The sequence below is a fragment of the Rattus rattus genome, chromosome 2, assembly GCF_011064425.1.
Source record: "Rattus rattus isolate New Zealand chromosome 2, Rrattus_CSIRO_v1, whole genome shotgun sequence".
In the NCBI taxonomy this organism is placed as follows: domain Eukaryota; kingdom Metazoa; phylum Chordata; class Mammalia; order Rodentia; family Muridae; genus Rattus; species Rattus rattus.
The window spans coordinates 96,382,055-96,404,838 of NC_046155.1; the positions used below are offsets into that span (position 1 = coordinate 96,382,055).

Consider the following 22,784-nt stretch of genomic DNA (forward strand, 5'->3'; position numbering starts at 1 on the left):
GAGACTGGGATGGCAGGAAGCTATGAATGGTCCAAGTCATGAAGAGCAGAGGGCTGGGGCTGGAATGTGGTACAGAAGGAGCCGGGATTTGGGGTTTGGATGGTGACTTTCTCTGTAGCTCCACTCAGGGCAGAGTGGCTACTGTGCCCCGTGTATGGAGCATGGGGACCTGAGGCTGCCTGCTCGTGCCTGTCCCAGTTTGGGGACCTCAGGCTGTATGAGAGCAGGGGCAAGATGTACTGCCAAGATGGATCCTGTCACACAGAGAAGCGTCAGGATAGTATGGGTTTACTTCTCCCTCCTCCCTCTTCCCTCCTCCCTCCTCCCTCCTCCCTCCTCCCTCCTTCCTCCTCCCCCTCCTTCCCTCCCTCTTCTCCCTCCTCCCTCCTCCCTCCTCCCTCCCTCCTCCTCCCTCCTCCCTCCTCCCTCCTCCCTCTTCCCTCTTCCCTCCAAGTTAGAAAATGTCAGGCCTTGCTTGTTGTTGGTGATAGATGTTTTGATGTCTCGGGCCTAGAAAGACTGGAGACAGATGTGTCTGCACAGGGAAGGTGGCAGCCTTGGCTGTCCCTCCAACTTCTACCACCTTCCCAGGACTCAGTGCATGACACCAGAACATCCACATTCCCCAGCAGCTCAGCCCAGTATGACATGCAGGGAAGACAGCTGTGGTACCCAGCCCAAGCCCGGGGAAGCAACACAGAGAAGCACTCATTAAGCCAAGAGACCCCATTTCTTGACTCTTCCAAGCACTGCAGTCAGGAACACCTAAGACTAGCTTTTACAGCTCAGCTCAGTGCCAAGAGCCCCTACAGGAAAAGAAATGAAGCAAGGAGACCAAAAGGAGTAGCCCAGCCAAGAGGAGTAGCCCAGCCGAGCCAACAAGCCTCCCAGGGGCTGCTACTCACCCGCCCTCTACAGCTGGTATGTTACAAAGTAACCGGTAGAGAGACAACTAGTCAAAGTAACCAGAAGAGAGACAACTAGTCAAAGTAACCAGAAGAGAGACAACTAGTCAAAGTAACCGGTAGAGAGACAACTAGTCAAAGTAACCAGTAGAGAGACAACTAGTCAAAGTAACCGGTAGAGAGACAACTAGTCAAAGTAACCGGTAGAGAGACAACTAGTCAATGGGAAAAGAGACCACAAAGACATCTCCACGAGCCTGGGCCTAGGCTAAACAATTGAGTGGGAACCCTGTGGCCACCCTCTGTTACACACCACCCCACACAACTGTGGAATATAGCTGACTCTGATCTCCAGATGGGAAACACATCCCCACCGGAGAGACAGCCTCAAGGAACATTGCTTTGGCCAGCCTCAGTCTGCTTATTTGTGAAAGGGGTGCTCCCTGCCCACTCCCACAGCCACTGCAGAGACAAAGGTGCCACCCTTGGTGGGTACCAGAGGCATAAGAGCCACCTTATCTCCTTCTTAAGTCTTGCTCAAGAATGTGACACTGTCACCAACACAGGGCAGAGGCTGGCTCCATAAAGTCACTCCGCAGCCCCTCCCCCAGCATTGGTGCTCCAAGGAACCTCTGCATCCTCCAGTGCAGGGGCTGGGGGAAGGAGCTGGACCGCTACAGAGAACAGGAGTATGAAAGGCCATGACATTTGGGGGGATCTGCTGGAGAAAGGTCATCCTGGCAATTATAAAAGACTGATATCTGTTACTATTTCAGACCCAATGATCCAGCCTAAAGTCACCCTAAAAGGCCCAATGGCAGGGAAGTGACTGAAGGAAATATGGAGATGCTACGACACCCCAAGACTTCCTAGTGCTGTGGACGTACCTTCTTATTCCACTACTGCCCCAGGGCCCTTCCCATTCTGCATGTAACTCCAGGGACTCATGGGTGCAAGATCCCTCAGTGTCCTACCTCCTGGAGGTCACCACATGATGGCCACTCAGCCTCCAGTACCATGCATCACACCCTTCATCAGGTGAGCCCTCCACTCCTTGCTCCCTGTTACCAGCCTGCCATCCAGCTGGCCTCCCTGGCATGGGCCACCAGATCCTTACTGTTCCCCATCTGGTTTCTCTGTCTGGCTCCTGTCCCCACGATTGCTCCATCTCTCCTCCACTTGCAGCCTAGGTGGGCTTTCACTGTGTTGCCCTCTGCTGGGACCCATCCCTGCTTCCTACAACCTCAGGTCATGGTATACATCTCTCTAAAAGAGCCTTGTAACTCTTCATCTTGCAGACGAGGTGGGTGGCCGCTGAACCTGAGGCCCAAAGCTCCTACTGGCCTGCTGCACCAGGCCGCACTGCCCATGTCCTTCACCTGGCTGGTGTCACTTTGCCAAATGAAGCCAACTCCTTAAGAAAGTGGGGGTGCTGTGTGTGTCTCATTGCACCCAACGTTTTGTCTGAAGTAATTTTATTAGATGCTTGCTTGGTGACTCTGGTTCAAGACCTTTGTCTAACACATAATACAGGACACAGCAGCACTGTCCGTTACGTGACTACGTGACTGGCAGCGATGGGCTGAGAGAGCAGCGTCTCCGATTATCTCCAGGGACTAGCAGAGAAGGGAGCTAAGAACACCCTGTCAGCACCCAGGGCCACACTAGCCACAGTACCAAAAATGAGGTCTAGGATGAGACTGGTGGGAAAGACAGAATACTGTGAATAGATATACTACTGTATGTGGAAAGAACCAAAGTTCACACATCTATGTGCACACATGTAAAGGTATATACACATGTGTCCACACATGTGTGTTTGTCCCATACCCAAATATATACACAAGTACTCATGATCAAACACATGTGTGTGCATGTATATGTATACACACATACATGTACACACATACATGTGCACACATGCGTACCGTCTGAGTACACACAGTCTTTCCCCTGCGAGCACAGTGAGGTAGGTCCCATTGCAATCAGCGAGAAGGAAATCTACAATTTATAGTACACACATCTGGTTAAAAACTGAGCCATACCCATACATATACAGCCACCCAATTAGACAAGATGGATGAAGCAAAAGAAGTGCAAGCCGACAGGAACGGATGTAGATCTCTCCTGAGAGACACAGCCAGAATACAGCAAATACATAGGCGAATGCCAGCAGCAAACCACTGAACTGAGAAGCAGGACCCCCGTTGAAGGAATCAGAGAAAGGACTGGAAGAGCTTGAAGGGCTCGAGACCCCATATGAACAACAATGCCAACCAACCAGAGTTTCCAGGGACTAAGCCACTACCTAAAAGACTATAGCCCATGGACTGACCCTGGACTCTGACCTCATAGGTAGCAATGAATATCCTAGTAAGAGCACCAGTGGAAGGGAAGCCCTGGGTCCTGCAAGACTGAACCCCAGTGAACGTGATTGTTGGGGAGGGCGGCAATGGGGGAGGATGGGGAGAGGAACACCCGTAAAGAAGGGGAGGGGGAGGGATTAGGGAGATGTTTGCCTGGAAACTGGGAAAGAGAATAACACTCGAAATGTAAATAAGAAATAACTCAAGTTAATAAAAAAAAAACAAAACTGAGCCATAAAGGGCCAGCAAGACTGTTCCAGAGATTAAGGCTCTTACTGTGTAGGCCTGCGGGCCAGAGATTGAGGCCCAGAATCTGTGTAAAACCTTTAATGCAGGAACACGTAACTGTAATCCCAGCACTCCTACAGGAGAGTTGGCTGGAAGCTCTCAAGCCTGCTAGCCTAGAGCATGCAGGACCATGACAAGAGAAACCCTACCTCAAAACACAGTGGAAGGAGAGAAATAGCCCCCAAAAGTTGTTCTCAGACTTCCACATGTGGTAACTTTAGCACACGTGCCCCTGAGCACATACAATAAATAGTTCATTTTTAAGAGAATACTCAAAACAAGACCCTTTTCATTAGTAGGAGGACAATGCCAAGAAGATTCCTGGGGTCACAAATCTTTGCAGCTCCAGATATGAGGTCTGGCCACATCGCTTTCTAGGTAGACCTAGCCTGCCACTTTTATGAATAAGAGGGGTGGAGCCTCAGGCGGAGGACCCCAGTGCAGAGCTGATGACGTCCCAGGAGCCTAGACCTCTGGGTGTAGCACAGGGGTAGCCATGGTTGGTACTCACGTAGATGAGATGGTCCCGGTAGCGAATGAGAAGGTTTCGAAGAATGCCTGCCTCGTTGAGATCCCCCAGGCGGATCATGTCCTCCACACCATGCACCGATGTGGGGTGCATTGGCTTGATGTGAGTGGCATTTTGAGGGGAAATCCAGTGTTCCTGCAGGGAACATAGCCCTTCCTGTCAGCTGCTGCTCCTGGGCCCAGACTGGGTCTGTGATCAGCTCTGACTGGCTTGAGTCTGGGGATTTTACTGGTCTCTGCTCATCAAGACAGTTCTCCTCCATAGACACATAAGGGGAGCAGGGGAAAGATTTTGCCCCACCAGTGGCTACCCCCACCAGTGGCTACCCCCACCAGTGGTTACCCCCACCAGTGGTTACCCCCACCAGTGGTTATCACTAAGGGGCTCAGGTCCCCTAGTCACTTTGAAAGATAGAGAGAAAGCACAGTAACTTGAAAGGGCTTGGCTTAAAATCCAGGGGCCAGTAAGCAATACATAAAAAATATGTTCAGAGAATTCTACAGAGATACTGTGGGCAAGTTCTGAGAACCACCTCTCCAGGGAAATAACTAATAAATAGCAGAATCCTGAAGAAAGAGAAAATTTCTGTAAGAAATGAAAAGCAAAGGCCAGGCCTGGGTCTAGGAAAAACAACCCTTCCTGGGCTGTGTGGGTGTGACATGTGAGGGGTGGACAGGGGCAGTAGCAATGGGCATCTGGCCCCAGAATGGCCTTCACAAGCTTGAATGGTAACGTATATGGAGCTGGGGTGGGGAGACTTTCTGGACCTGTGAGCTGAGGTAGGAACTGCAATAGTGTGCTCTTTCCTGCAGTGGTCCCTACAGCCACCAGATGGCAGACGAGGGCATCTAGGAAGTTCTTGAATTCTTCCGTCTGAAGACTACAGTCTCAATTTCCTGGGATTGCAGGGGTCAAAAGCCTTTTCACATCACCACACTCTGACCTGTGGTCCCTGTTAAGGCCCGAGCCCGCCCACACTCACTTTCCCTCACCTTGAGCCAGAAAGAAACATAGTGTAACATAATTTCTGCCGGTAGAAGGAACCTCTCTGCTCCCAGCTTCCTAAACCCAGAGGTTTGTTAATAGATGTAACACACCTGTCAAGACACCCCCACACACACTTATTTCCTCCAGCTGTTCTTAGATGTCATCAGCTCCAACGGGAGTTCCTAGCAGGAATCTAGCTTCAGTCCCAGGCTGCCCCTGACAGATCTGGTCACATGACTTTGGTCATCCCACTCTCTAATGGCTGCCACCACGGCAGCTACACTCTCATCCACATTTTCCTCTCCTCGGGCCTTAGCTCAGCCCCTGCTTCTAGGGGTGAAGAGGTAGCTTACCCACCAACTCAGAAGGGGCAGGGCAGGGCAGGGCCAGCCAGAGGCCTGCTCCAGCTTCCCTAACATTCCATGGCACTCCAGAAGGAAAACTTAATCCAATCCAGGCCCTCACACAGCCATTCCCAACGCACAAGGGGCCCAGCAGTGATGTCAAGGACCTGCTACACTTTCAGTGCCATGTGGAACATTCCTCTCTCCCAAACACTCTGATAAAAGCTGATCCATTTGGAAAATTCCCTTCCCCTAACCCCTGCATGGGACCAGAGCACAGGGCCTCTGGGCAGCTCGCTACTGTTCTTCGCCCCTCCCTTGGGTCCACAATTCCTTCCAAAATAGGTCAGTCAGAGAGCTCAACAGAGCTACTGTGGGCAGATACTGAAGACCATCGATCCAAGGAGGAAGCATTTAAGCTGAGACCTTAGAGAAGAGACAGTTCCTGTAAGAAGTGAGGACAGAAGGCCAGGCTGAGAGACCAGCAAAAAAAGCCCTTCCCAGACAGTGTGGGCGTGGCACGTAAGGGGTTGGCAGGGGCAGTTGCAATGGGAATCCAGCCCCACCAGGGTGTCTTTCACAGGCCTGGCTGGTGAACTCTGTGGAGCTGGGGGAGGGGAGAGGACAGAGGCCAAGCATTTACACCCCCTTCCTGGGCCTCCAGGGCCTCATCCACAAACAGCAAAGACAATGGTGCTTCCGTCTCGGGGAGGGGAAAGTTATCTCCTCTGGAGAATCCTGTCAGGTGTGCAGGTCACTGGGGCCTGGGATACACTCAGCCAGGTATGGGTTGGACACCCTGAGCCACCAGGTTATAAAGACCACAAGTGTTCTCTTCAGGACACACAACGGAGAAGTGGGACCTGGGTTCACAGTGGCAGTCAGACTCAGCGTGAAATGAATGACCAGGTTAAGAAACAACTCCACCTCCTATGTGGGAGGACACCCTGCTGAGGGCAGCGGCTTCTGGTCAAGGTCCACAGCCCACAGCAGAGGCCAAAGAGTAACAAGCGTAGTAGTGGAGCATTGGTCCTGAAGGACAGAGTGACAGAGACAGAGAAACTGACAAGAAGTGTCTAAAGTCTGACAGAGACGAAAAAAGGCAGAGACACAGAAGAAAGACAGAGAAGAAGGTAGGGAGAGAGGGAGAGACAGCAGGGCACACAGGAATATCACAGACAGTTCTGAAGACTGGGGACACATCTGGGAAAGAACTGTCTGGGGAAGGGAACAGGTGTTCGGCTGAGGAAGGGTGAAGTCTGCTGGCAGGCATGGGAGTGCATTTTGCAAAGGCAGGAAGACCAGAGAGCTTCCTGGTTCTGCAGTGTTCTCCAGGGAGCCTTTCTGAGCACTCTGTTGAGCCCTGCTGAAGCAGAGGTGACTGCCCTGCTCTCAGGCCACTGTGTCTGTGAAAGGACTGTGGAGGGCGATGACCTAAAGTGTTGAGGAAGGAAATAGCAAAGAGGGTCCCAAGGCCTCAGCTTCCATAATTGTCCGAATCCTATGTTCCTAGCCAGTCTCACCGCCCCCCTACAACTTTCTCCCCTCCCCCGCAGTCCTCTCTCTTAGGCTTTGGTGGAGGGGTGTGCAGGATGGGAGGGGACCTTCAGGATCCAGTGACACAGAGTTACAGGATACCATCTGACATGCAACCTGATCCAGGTGAAACTGTACCCTCAGGTAGAGTCCCTGGTCTTCATCCTTAGAGCTAGGGAGCTTCACCAGCCTGTCAGCTGCCAGCCCACCCTGCCCAGCAGCTCCCCATGACTCAGTCACATAACAGCTTCCCTGCACAGTGAACTAGAGCCTCAGAAAGAAGGGAAGGGCTCTCTGGCCTCAAGCCCAGGGCCAAGCCTCTCTCCTACAACCGGAGTCTGGAGCTGCTGCTGAGATGCTGGCGGCAGGAATGCACACAGAAGCAGGGGTCCTAAATTCTAATCCCAGCACCACTGTTGGTGAACTTTGTGACTCACAGTCACCCGATGGGGTCACAGTTATTGTCTGCCCTGACTTTCCCAGATGTCTTGAGAATCCAGACAGAAGTTAAGGTCAAGAGTCCTGAGGGGTGGCCCTGTGGGGCCCTAGGAATATCAGTGATTCCCTGCCCTAGGCCCACAGCTCCTGTTCCTGCCTCCCTTGTCCCGACAGGACGTGTACTCTTTTTTCCCTCTCGGCTTTCTTCAGACCAAGAGACTAAGACAGGAACCCAGGCTAGGCTGTCCCTAGAGCCAGGCACAGCACTGGTCACAATCCCAATTATGACAAATAGGAGCTTTCTGGGTCTTTTATGTGTCCACTACAATACTACATTCCAATGCTCTGCACTGCATCTATGTCCCCCAGGCACAAAGACACACATGTGCACACATGCATACACATATGCATGCACGTGCACATACAGCCACATGCAAAGGCACATACACATGCTGTGAACTTATGCATGGTCCTCACATAGGCCACCCGCCTCCCTAGTGGCACACACCCCTTTCTTTGATCTTTGTCCCCTTCCTCAAGGCTGCATCATCACGATCTACCAAGCTTGCACTTCTGGGTCTTTTCCCATGAGACTGATTATCTGAGGGCGATGTGGATGATGAATTCCACGGGCCAATAGGGCTAAGCCCAGTATGCGTAGATGGACACCAACTATACTGAGGTGTTCCACATATGCAGGCTCCCATGGGAATCTCGTTAAAGAGGAAACCGAGGCTTAGAAGGAAGGAACCTGACCCTGAAGCTCTACTGAGCCATGCCAAGGAACTTCCCCAACGTAGCATACCCAGCCTTCAACCCTATGTCCCAGAACGGCCTGAGGTTTTGGAAATGTGCAAATAGGAAGCTCTCTTGTAGAAGCAGAGGAGGAAGTGTCGTATTCATGGCATGCGTCATGCGTGCGTGCATGCGTGCACGTGCGCATGCGCGTGCAGTTGGACACTTCCTGGTCCCCTGTCACTGCAGCCTTCTCAGGTCTCATTGGGGGAGAGATGGTTACTCACATTGCCTTCGTCATCCACCACCTGGATCTGCCCAGACTCACAGAGCTTCACCATGGCCCCGATGGGCACATCGAACTCCTGGCCCGACTTCAGGTCCATCCACACATAGTCCCCCTGTAGGCAGAAGATCCTGACGTTGAGCCTGGAGAGCATACTCAGAGACTCTCTCTGGAATCTGACAGGAGGGAGGGGTGAGGGAACCCTTGTTTTCTGGGAGCCTCGGGGTGGCCATGCCTAAGGTTGGGGTCTAATATCTTCAATGGCCTCTTCTGTAAGCCAGGTCCCCTCACCTTCAGGAGAGTGAGCTGAGGCTCAGGAAGAGGAGCAGCTGACAGTATGGGAGGGCAACCTCAGCCCATCTGAGGCTGTGCAGATCACGGCCTCTGGAGATACAGGCAGATACCTGACAGACTAGAGACTAAGGCAGGCACACTGAATTACGTTCTATTTGCCCTAAAGGGAGACCCAGGGATCACCAGACTGTGCAAACATTGAAGGCTCCATCAGATCACCCTAGCAATGGGTTCCTGTGGGCCCACTGCTCTCTGCTGAGCCTGGGGCACAAGGATACATGGACTCCTGTTTGTGAGGAGAGCCAAGACCTGGAACGTGGAGAGGAGCATTTTCCTGTTTTCTGCAGCATCCAGGACAAAGCTTGACACTTAACTCAGGTAGCTGAACTTAGAGAGCTGGACTGAGAACAACTCTATTCCCTGCTGATTTAGTCAACAAACATGTATTGGGCAGCCACTGAATACAAAGCTCTTCCCAGAATCCCTGTGGACCCTGGTGAGCAGAGCAGAAGGGAGAAACCCAAAGTGACAGAGAATGGCACTCCAAGTTGGCAGCCAGTGAACCACACAGTGGAGGAGACTTCTGCACTGAGATCTGAAGGGTAAAAAGCAGCCAGGTAGGGAGAGGACATCAGGAACAGCATGAGCAAAGGCCCCGAGGCAGGGGGGAACATTCAGGAGGCAGTTATGGAGAGGACAGAGGGCCTGGGGTCCAGGACACAAAGGTCCTTGGTGGCCTTGAAATAAAATATCTGCTTGTATTCCAATCTTAATGTTGTTTTTTTTAACTGTGTTCTTTTGGGAGGGGCTCCCAAGCTCTCCTGGAGTGTGGGAGAACTTAGCATCTTAACAAGCATATAATTTCAGATCAAGTATGGTTGGAAATAGAATCACCTGGTAAACTGGCACATTGCATGGCCTAGTGGGAAGAGCTCGGGGCCTGGAGTCAGGAGCCAGGGTCCTAGGCCCTGCTCGCTGACCCCTGAACCTCAGTGTCCTTCCCCCCCAGTACAGGGGAGGGCTTGGTGTAGTTCTTTCAGCCTCACTCTCCCACCAGAATTACAGTGGGCCATGGCTTGCTCGTGTGAATGGAAGTTAGTGCATGCCAGAGACAAGCTAGTCAGTCCCGCCCGGGTCCTGCTTGATCCCAGACTGGTAAGAAAAATGACCAGGCCCAGAGGATGGGAGAGTTCGCGTTCACTGTCCCCTTTGCTTCCAACTTAACCCCTCCAACTGCTTGACAGACACCTTCAGCACCTAGGTCACCTGTGTGCACTCACACAGCTACACAGCAGTGACTTTCCCTGGCCTCGGCTTCCTCAGCCCTGCTAGGGAGCATTGAGTTTGCACTCTGAGAGAGATCCGTGTGCAGGTTGCCTGTCCTTGGCAGAGGAAGCAGGAAGAGATGGGAAGGTTCCAGGAGGAGCAAGCTGCCGTGAGGTGAGTCGTGGCAGGAATGGGCACCAGGTCCACAGGGCCCTGTGAACCACACATAGGGGTTGGGTTTCCTCCTAAGCGTGACATGAGGCCACCCGCACACATGATTATCACTTTCTTTCTTGAGACAGTCTCATGTAAGCTGGCCACAAATTTGGCCAAGGATGACTACTCTCCCACTAGAGAGCTGAGATTGCAGGCATGACACGCAATACCTGGTTTACAAAGTTGGGATTGAACCCAGAGCTTTGTCCACTCTAGACAAGCTCTTACCACCACCATCCCCCAAACTACACCCCCAGTTCCCCGGGGGTTTCACTTTGACAGCCCCCCTCTGGCAGCTGAGTGGATAATAGACCCCTCTGCTGATCTCACAGGCCAGCACCACGCTATCTCAGGCCGGGCTAGGCCCAGCCTCTCACCCAGGCCCAGCCTGGCTCAGGAAAGACCTCAGTGAGAGAGAAGGCAGGGGAGCGTGGGTGGATGTGAGCATGTGTGTGGTGTGAGTGTACATGAGGGCATGTGACTGTGTGTGAGGGACAGGCATGTGACTGTGGGGGGGGGGCTGAGCGGTGGGGGTGTGTGGATAGAGAGAGTGAGCACAAAGTAGAAGCTTCAAATAGTGATATGGTTCCAAGGTGGAAAACTTGCCCAAGACACAAAGGCCATAGAAAGGTTCTATCTTCAATGCCACAAAGGAGAAAGACAGGCAGGAAGGAGGGAAAAGAGGAGGGAGAAAGGGAGGGAAGGAGGAATGGAGGGGAGAAGAAATAGAAATGATTTCTGCCTGCTGGCCCATGTGCTGGATGACTGCTCTACAGAAGTCCCAGAACCTTCCAGAACTTTAGCTGTTCCTCTGAAATAAACTACTGTATTAACCTCCACGATATACCCTCATGCGGAGAGTCCCCTGTTTCTCAGAGGTTAAAACAGCCCTGTTGTCACCCAGCCAGAACCTGAGAAACCCCAGGCCCCAGCTCTCTCCCCACATTCCAGAGGGTTATCCCTGAGCAAGACAGGCTGGGGCTCTTGGCTGAACGACTCCCAGCCCTCAAGACAAGATGCAAACCTAGACTGAACAGCTGAGAGCCAGGTCCCTGCCTCACCGATGTCTCCAGGCCCAGCACAGGGCCTGGCACACGAGGATGATATATCCCACTGAAAGAACACAGGAAAACCAAATTAAGATACCTCATGTGGGCCAGGGAGAGAGGCTCAGAGAGGGAGACGGAGGTGCTCATAACATACAGCAAACAGAAATGACTCTTCTAGCTTCAGCTCGTCCCAGGAGGTAGATCATATTCCCAAGGCACGTAGGACACAAAAACATCTAATTTATAGGTGAAGAAACTAAGACCCAAGAAGAAAAGGGAATTTGAGGCATTCTCTCATCACTGCTCACCGACAAGACTGGCAGATGCAAGGGAAGAAGGAGGAAGCCATGAAGGGCCCCAAGTCCCAACCTGTGGCCAGACTCAGGCCACCATACTGCCCAAAAACCATGCTGTGAAAGGCACCTCTCTAGGGATCTCACCTTGCAGTGAAGATCCCATTTGAGACACGGCAAATGCTTGGGTGGGTGCTGTGTAACTTGGGCCAACTCGCAGCTCTTCCATTGTCCAGTGAATCCAGGACCAGCCCCTTCCAGGCCCAGGCCCCCAGCTGCTATGCAGACCCAGCCACCAGGGCGGTCTCATTGTCCTCAAGCACACGCCCCATCCCCAGTTGCTAGCTAGCATTTGCAGTGAGCGCAGTAGTCAAGAGTCATGGGCTCCAATTTCAGTTCTGCCCCTGGTGCTGTGTGCCTGGGGCTGTACCACTCAATTTTCCCAGACCTCACTTTTCAGCAGTCTTGGAAGGGAAGGAGTCAGTGTATCTGAAAACTTGAGGCCCAGAGGAAAAAAAAAATGCCACCTGTGCCTGCTGTCTGCCCTAATTCTAGACCTGGGGTCACATCACATCAGTACCAACCCACAGTCCTCAGCCCCCTCCTGCCTCTTCCAACCTCTGTGAATCCACAGGAGCCTCAATTAGAACATGGCCCTTCACTCATTTTTCTACCCACCGTGGGCCATTTCATAGGCGGGGAGGTGACCAATGTATTGCCATAGGCATCGAGAAGCAGGAAAGGTGGCGAATTACTAGCCTTTGTTGAGAGAGGGGACTCTAGGTGCCCTATTATGTGCCTCGCAGTGCTCCCTGAGCTGGACACCAGTAAAAGCTGGGAATGCTATTCTTAACTTGGTCCAGCTAGTCTGTCCCTCCCCCATGGCATCCTTGGTTTTCCAGATGACAAAACCTTCAGACCCTGGGATGTGTGCCTTTGGCCAAGTTCACACCAAAGTCCCTAGTCCCATGCAGCATCCTAGGGCTGGCTGCAGTCTCCTGTGCACTTCTAGCTCCTGCCTCCCACTTGGCGTCTGACCACCAGGGGACTTGAGGCTCAAGTAAGTGAGCCTTCCCCTCCCAGCCCCGGGGCTCACCGGCAGGACCGCGAAGGTCTTGAGCGCTTGGTTCAAGTTTCGCACCAGAGCCCACTTGCCAGGCGGCGGGGCGGGTGCTTCGCCTAGGTCAGCAGGGCTTTTGGGGGACTCCATGGTGCGCTGGGTCTGGTGGCCTCACGACGGGACGCAGGCTCCTAATTCACCTAATCCCGCGCGCCACCCTCTCGGGAACCCTAAACCCAGCCATCTGCCACGGGCCCATGGCAACGGCGGCTTAGGTGACGCCCGTGGGCCTAGAGAGGAAGGGGCACTGCGCCGCTGCGACCCCTCCCACTGAGGGACCTTGACACCCCCAGATTCCCAGGGTGCTTCTCTGGAACCGCAGCCAGGAAATGAGCTCCAGGAACCACAGCTTGGCTGCAGTGTTGGAGAAAATCGGTCTGTTTTTTACAGGAGGAGCACAAGTAAACTTAGAAAAGTTTTAGGACTACAGAGAAAGGTGGTTCCCAGGCCACCTCTGGGGAGTGGAAGACGGTAGATAAAATAAAATAAAATTCGGGGGGCCTCTCTCCAGCCACCAGATCCATTGTCTGTCCTCCCCACTGTGCTCTTCTAGACAAAGGAATAGCACAGAGGGCGGTAAAAGCTGGTAAAATGAATGGATGAACGAATGAATCTCCAGGGAGGCATCTTCAGAGGAACTTGAGCTTGTCTGATCCTCCTCTCCCAAACCCTGGGGTCACCTATGGGTGGTCTGGTGTCTCAGAGGCTCCCTGGCTCCCCCAGGAGCCCCAGTCACCGAGATAGTTTAGGCTTACCTTGTAGGAGCTTGGCAGAGCTTCTGTGTTCTTGTATCCAAACAAGATGAGGTACCAGGCTCCAGCCGATGCGGAGCCCTGAGCCAGAGGCCACTGTCCATCCATGATGCCCTCTAGCCTCCTGCTCCACCCTTCCAGCCTGTCTGCTTCTCTGCCCTCCTCTCTTCTAACCTCTTTTCTCTTTTTTCTTCTCTTATCCATTTCATACAACCCTTCTGGTCTGGAACCCTAGAAACCCAACTGCTCCCTTAGAAAACACCAGCAGGGAGCAGGGGCTGGGAAGAATGGGAGAACCAGGAGGATACTCAGAAGCCACAGGCAACTCAGGGCAGTCAGGCCAGACCAGCACCTCCTTCTACCCACACAACCCAGTCTCTGCCTCAGGGACTCAGGACCTCACCATCCTATCTGGGCACCGTCCTGCAGCCACCAACCCGTTCCACACCCTGCTCTTATAAGGGTACCTCCCCGTGCCTGCCTGCCCATGAAAACCACAGAATGCAGGGGAGGAGCCAGCATGGAGTCTGGGCATTTTCCAACTGTCCATACAGAACCAAGGGTGGGGCAGGGCACAGAGGGTCCTTTTAACACATCATGTCCTTGAGCTCTCGGCCTGGTGGGACGAGATTCAGATAAGCGAGAACCACCAGATAAGGGTCAGCGCTGCCTTCAAATCTGCTCTATGGACTCTGGAGCCAGTTTAGATTCCATCCCACTTGGCCACAAGCTGTGTTCTTCGGACAAACTCCTTAACCTGGGGTACATATGTTTCCTCATCTGCCTATGATGAGGAAACCCCCAAAGAGGGGTTTGTGGACCCATGGGTGTTGTGAACAAATCCTGTGTGCTTGGTGGCTCCTAATAGGTGAGAGACTCTTAGGCCTCCTCGAGGAAGGGAAAGGGTGCTCTAGATAGAGAGAGAGAGCACAAAGAGATGCCAAGGACAGGGGGAAAGACAGACAATGGATCTGGTGGCTGGAGAGAGCCCCCACCCCCACCAGAGGCCCAGCAGGGTGCTGGGAGGTTGTCTCTGCAGGTGACACTAGAAAAACAGGTCTGGGGTTGGGGATTTAGCTCAGTGGTAGAGCACTTGCCTAGCAAGCTCAAGGCCCTGGGTTCAGTCCCCAGCTCCGGAAAGAAAAAAAAAGAAAGAAAGAAAAAGAAAAACAGGTCTGCTTGTGAGACAGAGAGAGAGGCAGAAGCTGCAAGAGAGAGGTGACTCCTTGTATGCTGAGTCTTTACTATGTGTACGGCTGATTCCTCTTCTGAAACCATGGGGGGCTGAAGACAGGAAGAGGGTGTTCTTCAAATGTTAAAAATCAAGGTATGGTAGCACAGGCTATAACACCAAAGACGCAGAGGCAAGAGGATTGGGAGTTCGAGCCTGGTCTATGCTGCACCGTGAGTTCAAGGATGGCTTGAGCGACATAGCAAGAGTCACTCAAGAAAAAATTAAATTAAATATAAGTTTTAAAAGCCAGGCAGTGGCTTTTAAATCCTTTAATTCCAGCACTTGAGAGGCAGAGGCAGGTGGATCTCTAAATTCAAGGCTAGCCTGGTCTACATAGCACTATTGTACTTTGGTGTGTAATTCTCCCACCTCCCCAACCCCCCACCCCACCCCTGTGATTGGAAATAGAAAAAGCAGTGGTAACTCTATGTTAATAGGTTTGACACACAGTATGTAAAGATGTAAACTGTGAAAGTGGAAAACGTGGATCTTCAGAGGTGCATGTCTCATATACCATCGAAGTTATTTTGGTTTTTATATTGTTATACATTTAAGATCTTATTTGTAACCCTAAGAGAAGCCATAAAGAGAAAAAAAAACCTTTAGAAGTTTTTTTAAACAATGTTTATTTTTAAGAATTTGTTTGTATTTATGTGTCTGTGTGTCTGTGTGTCTGTGTGTCTGTGTGTACGTATGCCAGATGTGTGAGTGCACAGGCTGGGTTCCCTGGAGCTAGCTCCTAGCTGGTGTGAGCTAGCTACCTACCGTGGGTGGGTGTCGGTGTCGGACCTGAATTTCAGGCCTCTGGGAGAGCAGCAAGCACTCTTAACTGCTGAGCCATCCTTCCTGCCCTTAAAGTTACACACACACACACACACACACACACACACACACACACACACACACACACAAAGAAAAACTCATAAAAAGAAGGACTTGAAACAGAAATCAAAATAGAAAATTAAAAAGACAATTAAACACAAAAGATATCACTGATGAAAGAATTGGAGACATTACAAAATGTCTAGAGAGAAAATAGCCCAGCAGCAGAGGCCTTAGCGGGGACCTGAGGATATAGCTCAATTGGCTGAGTGCTTGCCTAGCATGAAGCCCAGCACCATATAAACCAGTCATGGTGCATGCCTTTAACCACAGCACCGGGAAGGTGGGAACAATAGGACCAGAAATTCAGTCATTCATGGCTATAGGCAGGTTGGAGGCTAACCTTGGATAAGTGAGCCTGGTCTCAGCAAGTCAAGTCCTGACCAGTAGATAAATGTGCACCAACTGAAAGGAGGAACTTGACAGAACAGACAAGAACACAGGATTCTCCTAAGGGCTGCCCGCACGAGGCCCATTTTTGATCCAAGGTCTTTGTGCAGATAGCATTCTAGGCAAACAATAACCAAGAGAGAGAGCTGGTGTTCGCACCGATATCAGGCCTAACAGATTCGAAGTCATGACTTGTAACAAGGGACAAAGAAGGCATTGTGTTGTGCTAAGTCACAATCCAACCAGCGTGCAGCCCAGAGCTATCTTCAAACCTCCTTCTGCCTGCAGAACTGGGTCAAGTTCACATGGTTCCTACCTTGGCCTACCACAGAACACGGGGAAGAGTCATGTCAGACTGAAGCAAAATGCCTCTTCAGGGTCCTCAAAGAAGCTGAGTGTGCACCACAGAGACCTGGAGTCTCCTTTGCAATGTCACCCGGGTTGGCCACTCTGCGGACATCTTCCTGGAGACCTTGAGTAGGAGTAGGGGGGACTTTTGCTATAGCCTCATGACTTTCCTGATTCTGACTCCCAGGCTTCCTCCTATCCTCCTGTGCTATCACATGGCTTCCAGATTACACTCAGTTGGTCTGGGAACTTCTCCTGAGAGGCAGGGAATGGTCTGCATCCTTGGGGTTCTGTCTGGCATGGAGCTAGGCCTCAACGGGGGCTCTGTGGGGCAGGTGGATGAAAACTGGCTAGGAGAGGGAGCCTCAGATACCCTAAGACTCTTTAGGGATTCTGTCAACTCATAAGGCCATAAAGACTGGCAGCAGGCTTCTCCACAAAAAGTCTCTACCCCGCCAAGCTGCCCAGGGACAGTCTGACCTCTCCTCCCCTGGGCCCCTCCCCAGGCCTCCTTTCTGTGACAATTGTCTCCCCATCAGCCCCTTGTTCCTGTCATGTCCAGGCCTGCTCAGATTGTGTTTCAATGACTCTGTTTGAGCCTCAGTTTCTTCACTTGTGTGAAATAGCCTGGGTTCCCACCCCATAGCTTCACTGAATCACTTAGGATGCTGACCATAGATACCACTCCTGGCCAGTTGGAACTCTTCACAAAGCGAAAGGTTTTCTGGGAGTAGGGCAGTTTGGGTAATTAGCCCACTGTCCTTTGTGTCTTGGGAAAGATGGGTTTGAAGGGGAAATGAAGATACAAGGGTTGAATCTGTGGTTCAGGAAGGAAGGAGAGAAACTGAATGAACAACCTGCCATTCACATTCCCATGAGGGCGACCTACACATGGAAAAAGAACCATCGGATCCTCTGAGGTGTCCTGGGATTTCCTCATCTTAAATAAAGTAAGAGAAGAGAGCACATCACAGCACTGTTATCAGACGGTATGAGGCAGCTGACCTCTGTGGACTTCTTCTATGTCAAGCCTAGGCTGGACAATATTATTAGCAGGACATTATACTGTCAAACCTACAGGCAGGAGCTACCATCAGCCCTTTGCAAATGATGGCAGCAATTAGCTTACAGCTTCATAGTTGAAAAGCCAAGGGGACAGGAGTCCAGCTCAGCCCTTGAATTCAAACGGTCACTCTTAGCTGGGCAATGCTCAGCACCGAACTCCAGAACCTCAGTGGGGCTGGGGTGGGGGTGCTGGTTCCCAGCTGGGAAACCGAGGAGCAGGAGGAAGCTGCCTTTGTTTCTAGGGCTCTAGGGAGGTCAAGGAAGTCAGAGAAGACATGAGCAAAGAGGTTCCCCCCAAAACAGGCTACCCTGAGGCCTGGGAGTATGTAGCCAGGCAGGAGGGGGAAGCAAAGGTCAGGGGAAGGAGCAGAGGGTGAGACAGGCAGGGGTGTGCAGCAGACGAGGCACAGAATCTGCAGTTCAAGAATTATAGCCAAGGCCCCAAGTCAGAAGGGACCTGCATGGTCAGCTCAAGGTTCCCCCAGCATCATCAAAGTCCAAGATGGAGCCCGCAGCGCTTCCATGGCCAGGGCATTGTGGAGGATGAACAGTGTAATAGAAAGGTATGCCCCACTTGAAGATGGGTAGAGCCACCTTTCACTTGGAGATCTGCTCCCAAAAGATACCCTGCAGGACGAAGCTGGCCACCAGCTAGTCAGAAGCAAATAGTCCAGGGAAAGAGGAGTCCAGTCAGGTAGAGGCCTGCTTCAGAGACCCCGGGGAACACCCCTGAGGGCTATGGAGACCCCAGATCCTCCTTATGGGGGTGTCTGTGTGAATCACCACCCATCAACCCCATTTAGTCTGTCTCTGGCTTTCTCTGATAGGCCATTGAGCAAGCTTTGAGCCCTTGAAAATTTTTCTGACCCAGACCAGTAGCCTGCCTTTAAGACACGGGTCCTGCGTGGCCTTGGGGCTTCCAGCCAAGGTGCTCCATTGGCCTCTCATAGCCTGAGACAACCGGAAGCTGGTGACTGAGCCCCAACAGCACCCAGCCTCTCTGCCCAAAGTCTCTGTGCCGGCCCACCTGGCGCATTGCCTACATTCCTGGCTCCCAGTTTGGAGACCAAGAAGTACATTAGTCTCAGGCTGGTCACGGGGAAGGGCTGAGGGTGAGAAACCAGAGTGGCTCTGAGGACTAGGGGGACTGGAAGGCTCAGCTGATGGGCAGTACCTGTGCTTCTTCCCTGGGGAGCTCCAGCTTGGGCCCTGTCACCCTGACTCACTTCTGTCCAAGGTGCTCCCTAAGCAAACTTGCTAACTGCTTCCCCAAAGACCTTCCACACGGGGGCCTTTGCATGTGCTTCCTCTGCCTGGAATGTCTGGGACTCAGGGGGATGAATCACCACTCCTGCCCAGAGACACGTGTCAGTGACCTGCTATGTCAGAGGCGGGGAATTCTTCACAGCTGGGTTCTGAAGGCTAAGTAGGAGCATGACGAGAGAAAGAACTGGCATCAGTTTCCATGGCTAAGCACATAGAGAGGAGGGTGGGAGATGAGGTACCCAACATGGCCCTCTCTAGCTCTCAGAGAGAAGAGAGGAACTCACCTTTTGTAGAATAACCATGGTTCTACGTCAGAGCACCTGCCCGAGTGACCAGACACCGTTCTGTGGGAAGAGACCATGACACGCCCTGAGCCCAGGTAGCTTGGATATGCATGGCCACCTAGGCTCCTCCCCAACCCCATACCCCTCCCTACCTCATGGAAATCCTCCTTGACCCCCATCCTTCTAATCGAGGCTCAGTCTATGTGACCAGAGCCTCAGTTACTGTCACCACCTCCACTGCCCAAAGCCTGTTTCAGCCCTTGTCATCCCAAAGGGTTCTTAGAAAGTAGTGTGGTTAGCCCTGTACCAGACATCAGCATGAGGGTCAAGCTGTGCTGGGACTAATGTTCTGAGGTTGCCCAAAGCTCAGAGAAGGACCATCTCTTACCCAAGGTCACACAGCAGGGCAGGGAAGACTCAGAACTAAGTCTGGCTCCGGTCCCAGTTCAGAACTGCTCCAGTTTTAGGACACATGACAAAATGGTCTAACACCTGTTTGTGAGCCTCGTCTCCTACCTCATCGAGCACAGAGCTGGGCCCAGAAATAGGCTCAAGGTGGCTTTGCCACACCGAGTGTGGTCACCAGAAGCAGCTCCAGCCCATAGGTCTTTGCGTGAGGCCCCTCCCATCCCTGCCTGACCTGCCCCCCAGAATGAGCATTAAGTTTTCACAAGGGCCCATTCAGAGGCACCAGGACATCTGATCCTCTGCCCACGACACTACCTGACACCTGAGCCCTGACCACCATGCCCTGGGTCTCCATGGGCATATGGTCCTTCTGGGGACCTACACTGCCCTGGGGTTTGTAAGGGCAGCAGCCGTGGTCATGAGAGCCGGCATCTGAAGAAGCTGCCTGGCTCCTGCCTCACTCATGCTGCAGGACAGACTGGGACCTTAGAGGGTAGAGCTGAAGACCCATGGGAAAGCTGGGGTCCCTTCTATCCGGCCCACGAGACCCCACCTCTCCATTCCAGTTCTAAGACTGAGAACTAGACTGTGTGTAACACTGTTGCTTTTCAAATTGAGAACAAAGACCATAGTTTCTTCTAGGCCCACGTCTGATTTTACCTTGAACCCTCTGCAACCCTAGATGCTGACCTTCATAGTCTCGGGTCACAGATAGGAAATGTAAGGCACACAGAGAGGAAGCAACTTGTGCAAAGAGATAAGAGTACCAGGGAGCTGACCAAAAAGACCTAGAAAGAGAGGCATCCACGCTCGCCCCTACCCTCCACTCCCATCTTCCCCTCCCCACCCCCTGCCTCTGGATACCCCTGACCCAGCTCCAACCAGGAAACAACTCCACAGGCTCTGTGCTCTCTAACTGTTCCTTCATCCAGGGCATAAACCTCCATCTGCACAGCTCAGGACAGTTTCTCTCCATGCCTGTGGTGGCAAGGCCCCTGTAGGTTCAGGGGAGTCCAGTCCCCAGAACCTAAGGCTGTAGGGCAGGGCCTCCAGAGGAGGCCCCAGCCTGTAACTCCTCCCCAGTCCAAAAGTTCCAGCCAGGGCAGCCCATCCTTACCTGGGTCTTATCCACACCCTCTGGGTCACCACCCCCCCAGCCTCAGGCCAGGGGTCACAGGTCTGGAGGACTCTGGAAGCTGAGGCTGGAGCCTGCAAATACTTTGCCCCAGCTTGAGTCTTGCTCTGATGTTGCTGTGGGGTTCCCTTGGGCTACTCTGTTTCTTGTCTCCCTGGGTCACTCTTTCTCTCTGTTCGGGGCAGCTGTCCAGCCTGCAATGGCACCGGCCCTCTCCTCCAAAGCCTTCTCCCAGGGGGCGGAGCCCTGGGGGGCCTCCAAGGTCTGGATGTGGTGACATCAGCGTGAGGGGCGGGCAGTGCTGGGGCTGGGACTAATGTCCAGAGGCTGCCCAAGGCGCTGTGTAAAGCACTGGCAGGCTTAGTCCCAGCAGGGGTGCAAGGCATGGAGGCCCCAGGAGGCACTGCTGGCCAGTGTGGAACTCCAGCCTGGGGTCAACCATCTGGGCCTCAGGGTCTCTTGCCATGAGTGTTACTACCTGCTATCTTTGCATGGTTGGGACACCTGATCTTGTCCACCTTGATCATGATTTTGCTGGGTCTCAGCTCTCAGTAGTCTTCCCCACTCACCCAGTTTCTCTCCTTTAGGACACTATTAGGGACCAGATAGAAGGCTTGGTAATACCTGGACCCTTGGGTGGATACAGCATCCAAACAAGGACTCCCCAAGATGCACCCCCATTCCCCGTTGCAGGCCTTACAACCTGCCCCCACAGTCTGTTCTAGGAGTCTTGAATGTGCCGTTATCTAATTATCCAGGCACTTTGCAAAGTCACCTAAGCAGCAGCAGCCTCGTACAGGACAGAGACTCATCTGATGTGTGTGATTTAAATGTGTGATTTTTAAAAGTGGGTGGGTGGGAATGAACAGGACACACATGCTCATCATGGCTAGAGGACCTCCTCCTGAGATGGGCCCCCTTCTCTTCTTCTGCCCCATCTTGACCAGCTGGGACATCTCCGCAGGGAAGCTGCTTTTCAGGGAGTTGTGGTGGTGCTGAGGGGCAGGGATAGGTGGTGGTGGTGGTGGTGGTGGTGGTGGTGGTGGTGGTGGAGGAGGAGGAGGAAGAGGAGGAGGAAATCTATGGTGGGGAAGATCAATGGCACAATGGTGCCACCTGCTGGGCACAGCCAAGTGCTACAAGACTAAGGAAGAACAAGGTCCAAGGCCAAACTGCACCCAATGCAGCCTTCACCCACGGAGCTGATACTTATGGACCAGGTGAGTCACACGAGCCTGCACAGAGTGGGAGAGACACAGGTTGGAGCATCCAGAGCCCAATCGACAGGGTGGCAACCGGGGCAGGTGGGCTTCACTGGGGACCAGGTGCATGGTGGGAAGATGGTGGGTGGGTGAGAAAGTGGTCTCGGAACCATAACAGAAACACTTTCTCAACACCTAAACTCAGTTAAGCAGCTCACCAACTGGAGAAACCTAGAAACCCATGCTTGTTTCCCCAAATCGAGCCACCCAAGATCAAGCATGTGTGCGTAGTTCACCGCGACTGTCGAAGATGCCCATCTTGCCTCACTGTCTCTGCCTAGGCAGAAAAGGAAGTCCTAGCATAGTGCTCGCCCCCCCCCCACCTTGCCTCTTATGAAAGCATTTTTATCCCTTCCTCGACACCTCACACTCCACCCTACCCCTCCAGGTTCGGCCTGCTTTCTGCACCATTCAGAAGGGGCACTGATTTCCAGCACCTGAGACTCTTAAAGGCACCACATCCGAAACACTGCAGAACTGGTTTTAGTTCCTACCAACTTCACTCACCCCTCACTCCTCCAATCTATCAATGTACTCTATCCGCTTCGCTTTCCACAACCCGAACCCAGCTTCTGCCAGTGGCCTGGCCTATGAACTCCTAGCTCTGGCTACCTGCACCTTCCCAGCATCTTTGTCCTGGCCGCCTCTGTCTATGGCCTGCACGTAACTGTTTCCTCTCCACTGGAACAGGACACGGGTCTTGACCTGAGAGACTGAGAGTTAGCTCCTGGGGACTTCTACACTGCCCGATCACGAACACTCCAGTACTACGATCAGATGTGATTTGCACGTTCTCCTCAGTTGCTGGAAAGCTGCTCCAGGACAGGAACTATGCTCCCATGTCTCCACGGTCTTGGACAGGCAGAGCTCAGCAAAGCCAGACCCACGATGACTGGCAGTAGGGAACCTCAAAGATTCACAGAGCTGGGCTCTGACTCACAGGGCAACCAGCAAGGCCAGCTTCATCTGTGATTTCCAACCCTCTTGCTTACCCTTCCGTCCTTATTCTTCCTTTATTATTCTTCACGTCCTTACTCTGGGGGGGGGGAGAATAAGGTAGGGGTAGGAGGAACGGGACAAATGAAACAGACACAGAAAGGTCCCTC

The 22,784-nt window shown here is 52.6% G+C and overlaps 1 protein-coding gene across 4 annotated transcripts in view; it reads right to left on the minus strand.

Moving 5' to 3' along the window:
• The window catches only part of Myo7a (myosin VIIA), a 69,130-nt gene extending 48,503 nt beyond the window's left edge, over positions 1-20,627 (minus strand). For 2 of the 4 annotated variants that reach the window (XM_032895667.1, XM_032895666.1), the window contains exons 1-2: positions 8,416-8,544; positions 4,071-4,223 (exon numbers count right to left, since the gene is read on the minus strand). In XM_032895667.1, coding sequence (XP_032751558.1) covers positions 4,071-4,223; positions 8,416-8,514 — 252 coding nt within the window. In that variant the 5' untranslated portion in view covers positions 8,515-8,544. Of the gene's footprint in view, positions 1-1,271; positions 1,292-4,066; positions 4,224-8,415; positions 8,545-18,873; positions 18,934-20,398 lie in introns of those variants that run through there. The other 2 variants (XM_032895664.1, XM_032895665.1) reach the window with 2 other exon arrangements.
• Between the last annotated feature and the right edge of the window lie 2,157 nt (positions 20,628-22,784).